Source organism: Anas platyrhynchos, chromosome 1, assembly GCF_047663525.1.
Source record: "Anas platyrhynchos isolate ZD024472 breed Pekin duck chromosome 1, IASCAAS_PekinDuck_T2T, whole genome shotgun sequence".
NCBI classification, from domain to species: domain Eukaryota; kingdom Metazoa; phylum Chordata; class Aves; order Anseriformes; family Anatidae; genus Anas; species Anas platyrhynchos.
In genome coordinates this window covers 24,487,717-24,503,442 of record NC_092587.1, presented here as the reverse complement: position 1 = coordinate 24,503,442, position 15,726 = coordinate 24,487,717, and the positions used below count along the sequence as shown (strand labels likewise).

The 15,726-nt window shown below is 36.0% G+C and overlaps 1 protein-coding gene across 5 annotated transcripts in view; it reads left to right on the top strand.

The window, feature by feature from the left end:
- Positions 1 to 15,726, top strand: part of CPED1 (cadherin like and PC-esterase domain containing 1) — a 148,416-nt gene that overhangs the window by 121,032 nt on the left and 11,658 nt on the right. For all 5 annotated transcript variants that reach the window (XM_005013138.6, XM_013093574.5, XM_005013137.6 and 2 more), the window contains 2 exons: positions 1,960 to 2,077; positions 8,673 to 8,809. In XM_005013138.6, the coding sequence (XP_005013195.4) occupies positions 1,960 to 2,077; positions 8,673 to 8,809 (255 nt within the window). The remainder of the gene's footprint in view (positions 1 to 1,959; positions 2,078 to 8,672; positions 8,810 to 15,726) is intronic.

Below are 15,726 nucleotides of genomic sequence, written 5' to 3'. Positions count from 1 at the left end.
CTATGTTGAGAGCAATAGCAGCTCATTCAGGAATTTCAGGCTTTCTTGTGAAGTCCTGCGCAAATTGTTTTACTGCAAGGTAGGAGCTTTCTGGTGTTAATGTTATTTGAAGTAATACTGTCAAATAGCTTCACTGTGTGTCCAGACCTAGAGGCTCCAAGACAACATCACAGTTTGATGCTAGAAGATACCGTGCCATTCATTTTGTCATAACAGCTTTCCCTAGTAATAGAGCATTATTATAGAGCAGAGAACAGGACAACTGTGCAAAAGAGCCCACAGATATCTGCTGTTTCTCTGACCTTTTATGCAAAGATGACCTGAGACCTTCGAAGTCAACAGGAAGATTTTTTAACTTTTTTTTTTTTTTTAACCATGTAATGAATTGAAATCAGGTTAAGTATGAGATAATTATTTCACTTTATTTTTCAATAAGATAATCAAGACAGCCCCATATTTATTAAATTCCAGGACAGATTCATATCTCCACCGATATCAGTGGCACAAATCCTACTATCAAATTTCACCTTGACAATATGAGGACATAATTGTTATTTGCTCATTGGTTCAATTTAGGCGTAACATCATAGATGTAGCATTTAATGGAAACAGTGAAAGATAGTTCATGACAGTTTCCTAATTAATTTTAATATTGTTGTCGAAAATAAATATAGAACTCATCATTCTTCGATAAAGAAAAGACTGATAAAATCCTTTTTTTATTTTTGGAGAAATTGCATTTTATTCTTTGTTTCAGTTTCAAGAATATTCTTTCTTGAAATTAACACAGTACAGTAAAAGTGTATTTCCATCTGTGTAGTTTGTAACTAATTAAATGTTACTATTACTAACATTCAGTTTATCCTAAAAGGGTACCATCTGTATTTTTCATAGAGTATTTAGAAACCAAAACACATTAAGTAATATTTCCATGGTTAATTTTTCATAATATTTTCTCTTTTGTCATAAAATGATCGTTTCCATCTTTTCCACTATTTTAAGTCTCTATCTCTCTTTTTTTTTTTTTTTGTTAGCTTTTCAGTTTTGATGAAAATAAAAATAGAAAACATTCATTGTCTTCTGCTGAGTTTGTAACAATACAGAAGTGAAGGTGAAACAATGAAATAGAAGATAGTTAACATTCTTCCTGAATCTAATACTGACCCCAGAAAGCTCCCATCTTCTGATGAAACAACTGAAAACTGTCAATGCAGTATGATTTACTTTTTACAAAGTAATTTGAAGTGAAATTCAACTGAACTAAGGTAGACGTGCTTCTGAATCATTCTAAAACTCATTTTACAGGCGAGGGAGAAAAGCACTTTAAAGATGTGATCCATTTTGTCCTAAAGTAGATATTGAAAGTAGCAATGCTATTTCTCTTCAGAAACAATAAAGCAAAGTTATAACAAGCAATTTGTACAGCCATACATACTGTACCTGTTTAGAGTTACCAAAAAAAAAAAAAGTCTCATATCACCTTGAATATATTTTTTCTCTCTTTTTCTAAAATTTCCTTTCTTTATGCACCTGTATGTTCTCAAGCTAATTTGAGGCATTTCATGATAGAACTACATTCCCTAGAATGGCAGATATGCATACAAAATTGCTATGAGCAAATAAGTAGAGATTTCATGATAAATAGTGACAAAATATCATTACTTGAATGTTATAAGTGTTTGCCTTAACAAATTTTCTTTTTATCTTTAGCAAATGATGTAGTGTCATGTACATTGACTGTAGATTGGGATAATTTATTACAAAACCATTGTTTAACAGAAAAAAAAAAAGGATTTTAAATTTCATATTAAGAAAATATCAAAGAGCTAAGTAAGAATGAATTGTAGAACCAACTGCAAATATTTTTCCTTATGTATCATTGAAGAGGATTTCAAAGTCATGTATCCACATATATCCAGGTGCAGTGCTGTAATTTGCACTCCTTTCATTTTAATTCAGGACTGTGGTTCTCAAATCCATCCAGAGGAGTCCTGTGGCTTGCAGCCTCTGTCTCATGAATACCTCTTCAGAATTTCACAGACAGTGCTTAAGACCTGCGAAGCTGGAGACACAAAAGGTTTGTACTTAATCTTCTGTCTTCTGAGAACCAGCTCACACGCTTCACCAAAGCAAAACTAGAAAAAAATATTTCCTCTTCTCTATGCGCATGTACTAACCTAACAATAGATATAACTAATTCCTTGTAAGAGTTACAGATTTTTAAAATCAGATTAGTTTGTGACAATTTTTAGTTCGACAAGTTCATTACCAGTGATGCAACACTTCATGTGTTATTGTCAGTTAGCCTGTGAAGTTCATTGAAATATTTCCATCAAAACACCAAAAATATTAAAATAAATGATGATTTATTCTAACTGAAAGGGATTGTCTAAACTTAAAAAACAAACAAACAAACAAAAAACCACAACAACAACAAAAAACACTTTTGAAAAAGAATATGATTTGACTCATTCCAATTTTATATTTCTACTTCTCTATTGGTAACAAAAAAATTACAATTTCAAATTAAGCAAACAATAGAGTGTTTGTTTTTACATGTCACTGTCTGAAATAACGAGATGGGCAAAATAGTGTGGTTGAAATGTCTTTTTTTAAAGTAATGGTTATATGTAACAATGGTTATAGGTTACAAGTATGATCAAGAAAGATAGGTAGAATGGCAGGTATTCATCTTTAGGTTACAGCTGCATGAATATTTATTTACCTTAACAAATATGAGTAATCCATAGGACTACTTGTGTTTGTAGTTCTATACATGGCTTAAGTTGCTTCTGCATTAGACAATAAGTAATTTTGTTTAATTCTTTATTAGATGGATGAAAAATAAAACCAAACTCCTGTATGGTCTACTACCACAAATGGTTTTTTTTTGTTTTTTTTTTTTTTAATCTTCCTATAGATAGGAGCAGCTAGTCACAGCAATGAACTTGCACAAACTCAAGGAATAATCAATACAAAGTAACAGGAATGCTTGAGCTGCCTGAATGTTTTCACTTGGTATGAAACATAGAGACCTATATTTGTTTTTCAGTGTTAAATGAAGGAAACACACAAAGGAGACACTGCTGTACCTGACAGCACATTTTAGTCACACAAGTTATGAATCATGAAGAAGCACAAAATAGCCTATGTTAATATATGAGGATGTAAACCTCCTGACTAGAAAGCCCAAACCGAATTGACAGAAGAGTCCTTCTGGGGCAGACAATCTCCTTCTCTTTAAATATAATGTGCTTCTTGTGAATACCATATCTAGCTAAGGAGAACTGAATATAAAATCTATTTACAAGCTTATTGCTAAAAACATATAGATTTAAAATGGAAACTACTTCAGGAAATGTAGTCTCAAAGGACAAGTCTATAAAAAAGGGAAGAATCATTTTGGCTTATGAAGTGAAAGATTGCCAAGAGGTGTCTAATGAGCCTAGAACTGACGTGCAGTATCCAGCAAGAAGTGGCTGTATAGTTTCATGTGTGTCACAACCTCAAACTGGAACTGGAGTTTTGAAACTGGAGCCAAAGAAATGGCTTTTTGTGCAACATCATTCAAAATTTGTAACAATAAAACAAAATCGTAGTCCTGACAGTGGACATTTTCCTAACACATATGGGAGTAATTGCAAATTCCCAGCTAAAGCTGCAACGTCTCTTTTATTTAAATAACTTAAATTTTCAGAGAAGCCAACCCATGCCCTCCTTCCTCTAAGAAGAGAAAACTTCTGCAGAAGTAAGGCAGCATCATAGGTTCTTCTTATGCTAGTTAACGGCTTAGTTGTACAGGAATACTTGATGTTCTATTGCAGCAAAATGTATCTGTGCTGGCCAAAGCTTGTCGTGTTGATGCAGACATGGGCAGAGGCTGAAGCAAGGAAGCAGAGGTAAAGATTAAACCTTAATTTCTCTGAAGTTGATGGTAAAGCTTAGAAGTGTCACTAGGATTTCATGCCTCATTTCTACTCCTGTGATATGGCATAGAGGCAGTAGTAGAGGGTCTAACCAAAGGTGGAACTGACTACTCCCATCCTACTACATTCCGTGGCACAGTTCTCTAGAGGAAGCTCAGCATCTTACCAAATATGTACTTGATTTACACATTTCTCTTTTACTGATATATGCAAAGGTGAATATTAAACAGGTGAAGTTTCAGTCTTTACATCTTGTTGGGATCACAGAAAGAAATTATGATTTTTATAGCAAAAAAAAAAATAAATCCTTTTGCCTTTAGAAAATCCCCTTTGATTCAGTGGGTTTTTAACCCATTGTCATAGAAAAAACAGCTCTCTGTTCAGTATTGCTACGGTATGATTAATGACAAAGCAGTCAGTAAGCAGCAACCATGTGTTTGGCTCCTCAGAGAGAGAGACGATTGTGTAAGGACCATGAGGACCCCAAGCTGTTCTGAAGTCCTGCAGGTGAATTAGACTATTGCAGTCTGTGGAAATTTGGTGGAAATTTTTGTGGAAATTCGCAGACACTCACAAAATCTTATGCATTAAGAGATCACAGCTTCACTTCTAAGTTGTGCCTCTCTGCTATGACATACATGCTTTAGTAGTATTCAGTTTTTCCCCACTTTCCAGAACTGTAGCCAGTTCAACATAATTCTGCACACACTCTCTTTTTGCCTTTCAGAGGCTGTCTGAATTTAGGTTCAACACAGACACAAGCTGATGCAGAACCAAGTGAGTGTCTTCCTTAATTACAAGGAGTAAATGTCAGTTTGAAAATGTCAGTTTGAACATAAGTCTGCAGGTCTAAGATCATTTTATTCTGTAGCATGAAAATCATATCCTTTTAAAAATAATGTTATGTTTGTTTTCCATTAATGTAGTTAAAAGCAAACGAAAAAAAAATATTTCTATAACCTATTGCTGGAGAAAACATCTTTTAAAAGTGTTAGCATCTCAAACAGACACCAAATGTAAAAGTAAACTAGACATAAATCAACAAACTACTTTTAGCTTCAGCTTAGTTAAATGTTTAAATTCAGATAATGAGTTTTCAGTTTAGACTTTTTTTTCCTTTTCTGTGGATAATTGTTTGCACTATATAAAATCTTTGCTTTTGATCTTGAATGTAAAACCTATGTATTTGTGGCTATGCCAATCGGAAAGGTTGAATAAAAATAAGAGGCTGAAAACCCTGTCCAGAAGAAAAAATAAATAAATAAAATCAATTTAAGTGTACATCCTTAATTGGTTAAAACTTTGTGACTTTAGGCTAACATTTGTGTGCTTTTTAAATACAGGTAAATAGTCCTGATTATTTTTTCAAAAGGGTATTTGTTTTCATACCAGTTAAAGAGAGCTATTTACAAGAGTACAGGCAATGTTTTATCTCCTATCCTAAGCAGAAGATTTATGTATGCAACTGATAAGCCTCTTTAATGAACCCAAAATCCAGTTTACCTTCACTATTTCTGTAGCAACCTGTTATTTACAGGCTTTCATGAAACTTTGTATTTAGCAGCTTCAGTTTGGGAATAAACTTAAACTCACAGCAGCTAATGCTTGCTCTCTCCTTCATGAATGCTAGGTAAACTTGCCTTAGCGTGATAAAATCAGTGCTCTCATCTGAAGCAGCACAAAACACAGATTCACTGAAATTATGCTGAAAGCTACATTGTGTGCTGCTACCCTACATAAGTGGAAAAAAAATAAACAAACAAACAAAAATATAAAAAAAGAAAACAGCCTCCACAACCTTACAATTGGAATAGAAACGTGTTTAATTTCCAACTCAATATTGTTTGTGATTTTTACTGTTACATTTTCATATAAAAGATTCATTTTATCTTTTAGTGAAATTTTATTTGTGAAGGTTAGGAATGCAGTAACTAAGTGCTGTGAAGTTGTAGGAGGAAAAAATCATAATGAATAGATTTAAAATGCATATAATTGCATAATTTTAAGTCTATGTAAATATAGCAACTGCATCCACTCTGTGAACATTAAATGTCAGTGCTTCCTATAAACATGGGTTTTCCATGATATGTCATTGTTCTCTATTTTTTTTGCCACTCATCTTTAGTATATACCCCCTGAAAAAAATAAAAAAAGAAATAAAAAAGAGAGATTTTTTTTTTTCTCAGTGATTGAATATATAAATCAAACAATTTTAAAGATTTTCAAAAGGTGCTTATCACTTTCAATTGCCAAAGTTTAAACTTTTAGTGTTCGGACATTTCAGATCCTTAATATTCATTTTATGTAGTTCTACTTTTCTAGTTTATTACCTAAACCAAATCAGCTCATAAATATATATGAAGTAAAGCAGAATGTTCCATAAAATGAGGGATCTCAGATGTTGTAGCCATTGCCAGAACTTTTATGTATTTGATTTGAAAGAAAAATTGCAATGTCAGGGAAAAACTGCCCAGTTTTCATTTATTTTTTAGATATAAATCACTGCCCCAAACAACTATCAGATTGTTTTTGAAAAACTGTACAGCATTGGTAGTCTCTGAGTCCAAACCTCAAACCAACTATCCATTATATCCATACTCAGAAAGCTGAAAGCAATTTAAGGTATTTTTATGGCACCTACTATTGTGTTATCTGAGTCCTGGCACTTTTCAGTCTATCTACTTGAGTGCAGTGAAGCTGGGAATGACCACTTAGCCACAGATTACAGATGGGGCACAGTGGGAGCACTGAGGGAACATGATCCACCACTGGCCACAGAAATCTTGCAGTGCCAAAGCATGCCTGGCCTCAGTGGTGGAAGAGCATGCCCAGCTCCAAAACTTGGGAAGTCACTGTGTAGCTTTAGGTAAAAATTCACTTTACTCCCTGGATAAAAACTCTATGTAAGGTCTCACCCAAGAACCAAAGGTCAGGCCTCTCTTCTCCCAAATAAATTAAAAAGTTACAACTATACTACTGTTCTGTCCTAAAGGATTTTGAACTTTAAGCGGTACTCAATTGGTAAGAAGGACACACAGCTTGGTGGTTAGGACACAAGGAAAGTGATTTTTGAAGCTACTATGTGCGAGGAGCACTCAGCAGCTCATGGCCTGGCACCATGGCCTGGAGCGCTCCCTTCTGCCTTTCTCTGCTTTCTCTGCTGAAACAGGCTGTTTGCCCAATGGTTGCCTTTAGGAGCTAGGTTCTAAAGTGTGATAACATCGTCTTGACTTTCATTTATTTGCAGCCTGCCATCATTTTCTTCACATCACCTGCAAGTGTAGCTGACATGGGGTGCTTCTGGCACGGAGCAGAAGCAGCTGCAGCAGGGCAGGCTGCACAGCAGCCAGAGCTGCATGGTTGCAGCGCCGTGGGAGGGATTCTGCCCTCAGAGGTGCCAGTTCGTGTTCCTGTACAAACAATTCTTGGCAGTTTTATTTGGGAGGACTTTCATCTGCCACTGACCAAAGCATTTGCTTAGGACTTCCCTCCAGTTCAAGCACAGGCTGCCTCCCTGGAAACCTCCTCTCTCCTGAGGTAGTAGCCAGCTCCTCCAAGGCCTCTGGGGCTTGGCAGAGTTGCTTCGCTCAGCCTCCCACTCTGTCCCTGGCCTCATAAACGTTGATAAATAGTAGCCTTGTTTTGTGCTATGGCTTCTGGTGTCGTAACAATATATCAAACGCTGAGAAGCACACCAGGCTGGCTGCTGCGCTGCTGTCTGGTAGGAGAGGCTGCAGGTCTGCTCTGCAGACATTTATTTGCTGGTGGAACCATTTGCTGGTCTGCAAGTAGAAAGCAAAGCGTGCTAACAAGGTTTGATAGCACCGACACAAGAATCTGCTTTTTTTTTTTTTTTTTTTTTTTTTTTTTTTTTTTTTTGTGTAACTCCTTTAATCTGAGAATCTGAGGAAAAAGCAGATTTTGCTGGCATAACTACATAGTAACACACAGTCATAGACACATAGAATCCCTCTGATTTCCAGTAGGATTTTGGAATTAAACAGCTTTACAGAACCAAAATAACTAAACCATTCGTCCTTACCTAACAGATGCCTCAAACCCACTGACTTTGGATAATCCCACTTTACAGTCGAAAACTGCAAAATACTTTTTTTTTTTTTTTTTTTTTTTTTAATAGGGATCAGGCACATATATTATTCACCTCACTAACTTCAACCACCTGAAATGCATATATGTATTGTTCAGTGTGGTTGTCTGAATTCTCCCAAACTGAAATGGGCGCTGCTGAGTGAAAGCCATCCTCTCTCTTGCTTCATTTTTTGATCCAGTGGCTTTCAAAGTCTTGCTTTGATCAACCAGCCAATTTTTAGATCAGAATAAGAACAAATCTTGATAGATGAGAATGAATTTTGTCTTTGGACGCTTCTGAACCATGGATACATCCTTTCCCCATTCTGCCTCCTCACCTCTTTGCCTTTATTTTATCCTCTCTGTTGGGAAAGGACAAGCTGATGTGAGAAAGGCAAAGTGAACTGAGAAATAAACTCACATGCTACTGTCAAATTTGAGCATTCACAACTCTTTCAGAAAAAGCAAAACCTCCCATGCTTGCTAAATGCAAAGGAATGCAGAAAAAAGAAATAGTCTCTTCAAAGGGTAGAGACAGATTTAATTTAAGGAAAACTCACATGATAAAAGGCTTGAGAACATGTCACTCACTTCATAATAGTAAGGTTACTCACAAAAATACAGATGAAATGCTGACACCCCGTTGCTGTTTTCCAGGGCAGTGGATTGTCCCTTGCCTCAGCTGCTCTGACAACAGAACCTGCGACTGGAGAGCAATAACATGGCAGCCCCACAACTGCCAACACTCTGTGCTAGCTAAGCCTGAACTCCAGCGCTGTGTGGAGGGCAGAAGGGTAAGTAACAGATTTTGCACTTTAATTTGTTATTATTTACTTAGATATTTAATGTTCTTAGATTTTAAAAGCAATTTTATAGTGTAAGCAAAATCCCTTTTTATTATAACGGGAAAAAATCAGATGGAAACAAAAACTGCTATCAATAATTTACTCTATGCAGTCACAGTTGTATGCTACCATTTCACACAAACCTTAGGTCACATCAGTGGAGTGTCAGGACCCATGGGGAACATGGTTATCAATGAGACCTGCAGTGAGTATGTAAGCAATGTCAGTGGAGAAGGGATTTGCATTGTTACCGTTTGTCTCGCACTTTATATGTACGTTCGGTTTCTTCTGCTGCATACCTAATGCATGGCATTGCTTGTGCACACTAATCTTACCAAGTCTTCTTGCACATTCTTTTCTTATAGTGAAGCTTCTAAGGTGATTGCTTGGAAATACAAGGGTGCCTTAATAGGCATACTATGACTGTAAAACTGTTGAAAGAGAGCTCTGATCTGAGGCTCAGGTACATTACTGAGGATACAAGTATCCAGAAAGTAAGTAATTAATTGTTATAAAGATTTTTATAGTTTATTGTTTAGGTAACAAAATAGTAACTAACAATGACATTTTGATAGTATCCAAGACCATTTCTATATGGAAAAAATACAAAAATAATAGTCTTCTGATTAACATTTTCTCCTTCTTTTCTGGTCATTCCTTGTTTTGCACAGCATTCTTCATTGCCATTTGGCTTTATTTCTGCCTGTAGTTCTCTCCATTACTATAGAGCTTTGGGTCTCTCCTACCATACTTTTCTCAAAACCAAGAAAACAAAACCATAGGTTTATATGACAGAGAAGAAACTTGATTTGCTCCTTATTAACAAAACAAGCACTTCTGCATTGACCACAGGAAAATAAATAAATAAATAAATAGATACATACATATATGTATAGAGAGAAGAATTTCCTAGCTTTGGTCTTTAATTTCCATTTACATTAATTTCAATTAGGCTGCTTCAATAAGTAAACACCTTCTGGTCAGGATAGCAGAACAACATACCAATATGGACGTGTTTTGCCAGCATAGTGTGAGAGGGTTATGTTAACATTCCCATCTCCTCAATCCAACTACTCATATTCACCAGGACAACATTTGTTAAACGTCTATTAAAACCAATTTTAATCCAAAATCCACTGTGTTATGACTTTCATCTACTCCAGTGTCAGACAAGAGCCTTATCCCATGTGAAGTACGTTAACACAGCATGAGAAAAATCTCTGTAAAACTAATTGCACTTGCTTCCCATTCTGCATCTTTTGCAAAAAATCTTCCGCCATTGTCTGATAACTTTTACTGGTCTGTAGAAAGCTGCTGAATCACTCCTGTTACCTTTGCACAGATATCCATTTAACTGGTTTATTCATTTAAAGTCATCATTCTAACGCATTTTCCCCTTTTGCTATATTTCTCCTATGTTTTCCCTCTAACGTGATTTTTGTTGTCACATTGCAGTAGTATTAACTTTGTATAGCATTTCCAAATAACATTTGTGCTTCTTTCACCAAATAAATAAATGTAGAGTATGGATCAACTTCCTCACTTCAGTAGAACTCAAGTCAGAGAAACAAAATCACCAACCTAGGTGAAGATACTGAGATGATTTAGTGTTTGTTTGATTTATACTTCTCCTTTGCTGAAGCTAGGTGAGAATAAAAGAATTAATTCACGTGTCCACTTCTCAGAATGTGCTCAGCTTACTTTTGTAATCCTGTATTCTGAGGTTTTGTAGTATGCCTTCGTACTTGAAGTATACAGCTTGTGTAACATCGATCTCTTCAAAATCTACATTTTGCTATATCAGAGGTAAAATTGCTCCATCAGAACTGGAAGTAACTGTGAGTTCTCCCAACCCAGCCCTATTTTCTTAAGTTCAAACCACACAATATCTCAGTTATTGCTCAAAGTTTATTCCAAATTAAGGCAATAAAGTTTCCATTCAACCCACATAATTATCAAATCTTCATTTGTAAAGCAGAGACATATGTCAGTAACAGCAATGGGTTAAATGACATCACGACTTCCATAAAAAATACTAACATGCCTCTGTGACTGACTTTGTTTCTTGAATACCCTTCATACACAGTTCAGACTCATGCAAGCTTTGATCAGGAATTTAAGGTAAAGCAATTACTAAAGTTTGTGGTTCAGTAAGCTGAAGTCTCTGACTTTTGTCCTGAAAAAAATACATGCATTAGTTTCAAGATTCTGACGTGCTAGGCTTTGCTTCTTATTGCAAATAATAAGGCATGATAGATAGCAGAAGTGTCTGTGATTATGTCTTTTCTTTAAAAAGGAGGTGTTAATCTCTATGCTGCTGTCAAATTCCAACTATGACAACTGCAGGTTGTTTTCTTATGCTCCACTTGTAGTTGAAAAAAAAAACATTCAAAAAAAAAAAAAGTGTATGTTGCTCTTCAGCTCTAATGCATGGGAAAAGAAGAATACAATATATTTACCACTACTGTGATTGTCTCTGGTCTGGATGTGCATCAACTGATAAAATAATAAGGAGAGTGAATGCTAATGGTCTCTTTGTGGATGCAGCATGTGTGAGATCAACTGTATGTTATATTCTTTTCTTCCCATGTTTCATAGAACAACAGTAGAATGCAGTGATGATACATCTCTTACTCTTTAATTTATTTATGCATTTATTAATGTTTCCTAAAGATATTTATGATGTACAAACAGCACTTCTTTCCTATTTTTCTTCATACAAAAACCTACCAAATCATGTTTCATAATTTTGTTTTCTAACTTCAAGCTGCTTTCACGTCTTATATTAAAATTGATTTGTACTTTAGAGCTTATCTCTAAAATTATTATCTCCTTTCTCTGTAACAGAAATTAATTTTCCCTGGCTATGACTTCAAATTGGTTTCACATCATTGCTAATTACTATTTTAATCTGTGTGCATATAAAACTGTGCTTGAGCTAAGTTGTTTCTGTTTCATAAAACCTAAGACCACCTGTAGTGAAACAATAACACTCAGTGGAGACATGAGAAAGGATACACGTTCACAAAAACAGTTTGTAAGAAGCCTTATTTTTCTTTATGATGTGTTAGCAAGACTAGTCAGTCATATGTTTACATTTCAGACACAGTAAACAGGAAAATTCTGAAGTGTTGAGTCTAAAGTGGTTCTGGCCAAGTAGATTTTCATTCAGTCCACTCTTGGTATCTGTAGCCCTTGTTCACCATTTTAAACTCTTAGTAAGTAGTGAGATGCAGGTTATGTTGTTCATAGGGAACTCCACATGTATGCTCTAATTGAATGAAAGAAATAGGCAATCATAATAAAAATATCTGTATTATATTGGCTCAACAAAATCCTCTGTAAGTGTGGTTAACAAGCTTTTGCTGTAAGATTTATGCAATTCTGTGAAAACATTAAGCTTTGATTTCTGTACAAGAACTTTATAAATAGGTAAAAGGAAATGGGGTTCTAACAGGTAATCATTTATCTAATTAGCAACACATAGAAAGCTGCCCTCGGTAACAGGGAGGGATATGTATTTTGTTTATCATTGAGAAATATTGTTCAGTTTAGTCTTATAACAAAGTACCATTGAATCATGTGTAATTAAGAACAGGAAATATGAAAAGGTAATATTTGTTGAAGTACTTAAAATTCAGCTGTTAAAACAAGAATTTTAGCTTATTATTTCTTAATAATATTTTGGAGTTAAGTACTGTTTTGGACTTACAGGTGTTTGAATTTCCTAAGCGTGGTTAATTTATAATGATAGGTCTGGTTAAGAAGTGGATTCCACTATGCTTACACAATCTCTTAAGGCCTGTAAGCTTTAAGGGATTTATTTATTTATTTTCACAAAAAAACATTTGCAACAGAAGACACTGAAAACATCTGTCTGTGTGAAAGTATTGTTCTCTGTCTGGTAAAATTATAGCCTTATGTATGCCTGATCCTTTAGTCATCCTGCAGACAAATCCCCCATTGACCTGAACAGTGCATGGCTGAGTCTTGTGTCAGACTGTTATGTAAATGAGCTACAGCACGTTTTGCACACCTGAACCATCCTTTGGTTCAATAGTACATGGCATGCACAGTTACAGTAAGCTCATGCAACTGTAAAGAATCAACTGTTGCCATAACTACCACACATTCAATTACATTTAATGATTATTCTAATTCATCAAAGCTCTTGGGTTATTTGAAAGACATAAGCTTTATTCCAGGGGCTATACACCACTGACTTTAGCCTCTGCGTTGTCCAAGCATTTGCTGATAATGAAGCGGATCTGCAAAGGGTGGATGCTTTGGAAGATGCTTTCTGATGGTCTGCATACCATGACAAAATGTGCTCTGTCAGTTCTGCACAAGGGCAGTTTGAAAAGTGGTTTTGCAGGTAGGATAACCTACAAATGTCCTGTTCTTCCCCATGAGTTTTGTTTTAGGCAGAAGAAAAGAAGTATTTTTTTCCAGGATTTCCAGATGGTTGGAACAACTGTTAGAACCAGATTGTTGGATACAGAGAAGGTCTTAATGAATGGATGCTCAGTGTGCACAGATTTGCTGATGATATGCTATGCATCCAGCAGTCTGGGATGCATTGGATTACAAGGACTGCACACCTATCTTTCCATATGAGATCTTTGCTGCATTTATTGGAGAGCATCCCCTTCAAAATCCCAATACACACAGTCTCCAGGATGTGACTGCTGATATGTCCAGTGAAGATTACAGACAGACTTCAGAGCTCTCTGTTAGGGCTAGAGGACAGGGACCGTAGGTTTCACATACTGCAGTTACAGATTTAATTATATGTTTTTCAGCAATGCCATGATTTCACTTTGCAAGAAGCAGCTGGAGTTAGACTTGAATGATTCCAGTGATACTGTTCTGGTATGGCTCATACCTACTTGACCAGTCAAAGGTTTCTTGAGTGAAAGCTAATATGGTTGTTATAATTGATTGACATATTTGAGGAAAATCTACACTTTTTACCTGTCTTTCTGTGCAAGCATAGGTCTGCATTGACTAATTTCTCCCTTCTCCTCTTACATCAAGTTTTAACTATTCTCTTAGGAGACCTGTTTCTGAGTATTTAGGTTAATTTCCCCACAGTAACTCATATTCCTCACCAGTGTGATGTTGCCATCTCTCTCATTGCTGACATCCTGTTCAGCCACACCTTCTCCTAGGAATAAATATACATTCCCACATGGATGCTCACACACTCAGTAAGATTAGCTGTCTGATTGAATCCAGTTCCTGACCTGCTTTACCTCCTCACAAGCTCACTTAAGAGTGAAAATTGAGACGTTTTAAGACTCAAAACTTGATCTTTCAAGGGTAGGCTTAGTATATTTTCATGAGTCTCATGTTAATAATTTGAAGAAGTACATCAGGGTACTAACAGGACACAGTGCCCAGTTCTGACTTCTGACTAAAAGTCTGTTAGAACTGTCACTATGAGAACTTGCTTGTCTTCCTGGTACTGATTTTCAAAATACCTACTCAAAGTGCCCTTCCTCCTGCAGAATTCACCAGCTGAGCACCCCAGAGCAAACTTGAAAATTCACTCATGGACCAACTGCTTGTATGTGTAGGTGTAGAATTTGAAAAGCTCTACAATGCTAAAATTATAATAGAGTAAATGAAGAGTGTGTGAGGGCAAGTGTTTTGCTCTGTTTTTGACATCAGAAAAAAAAATAGGAAAGAGTCTGATGAGTCATTCTCTGTCATTGATGGTCTGCAATGTTTGAGACTTTGAAAATATTTAGAATGACACTTGGCACTATTAGAGATTATAGAGTGTTGGCCTTGGCTGTGGTTCTTCACCCTTTTTGTTTTTTGTTTTTTCTTTTTGAGGGGGTGGAGTGGGGCAGGGAGGGGAGGAATTGTCTTGTTCTGCTATTTGAATTCAGTGGTAGATGAGATTAGATCAAATACAGCTAGAAGGAAAAATATCTATCAGCATCTTAGTCAGAGTACAATGAAGAGTAAGCAAAAAGATGCATTTTTCAAATCAGTGTAATTTATAACTGAATGTGCTCCTTTGCAATTAGTGATTCCAAAATGGCATCATGGTAGATAGAATAGCAGAAGAGAAACAATCTAACATGTTCTACCAACTACAGTGTGTAGCCTGGTAGAGTTTGTTTGTCATTCTGCTAATGGTGTTCTATGTCTTTATAGAAATGTTCTCACCCACACGGCAAGTTAATGATAACCTTCTCTACTAATATCTGAGAACTACTCTTTAAGTAGATATACATCTATATACTACAGTGATGGACTCATAAAATGGAGATTAAAGAGACGTGGATATAGACAGATTGAAGAGATTAAGATGTTTTGCAAGTTAAAAGAATTCTTGTTTAAAACCTCAAGTTAGCCTACTTTAGAATTAGGTCATATCATAAGTGCAGACTGTCTTCCAAATTGTAAATAATGGTGTGCATGTTTGTGTTTGTCAGAGAGAGAAAGAGAGAGAGCATCCAACAGATCCTTACATTACCAAGGATCCTTGACTTCTGAGTCATGTTATGCTTGGTTTAAAGATGCTTCTTGTGGCACAATATGAAAAGAGTCGGAAATCCCCTTGCGTGTGAGAGAAGTGCTTGTGCTGTCCAAGCACGAACAGCAGCTGTTTAAAAATGTGTGCTGTGAAGCAGCTTTGAGAGGTCTAGAACAGGAGGTTAAAGAGCCCCTGTGTGTTCAGTGCTTGTTTCAATGTATTTGCTACCACACATAATGATTCTCTGCTACCCACAATGGAGAGGGCACGGGATGGTCATGTCATTGCCATGTGCATTGTTGGCCCTGCCACCAGATCAGGGTTCATCTGAAATGGCTTCTATACTATGGGAACTTTCTTTGTTACACTGCTGTAG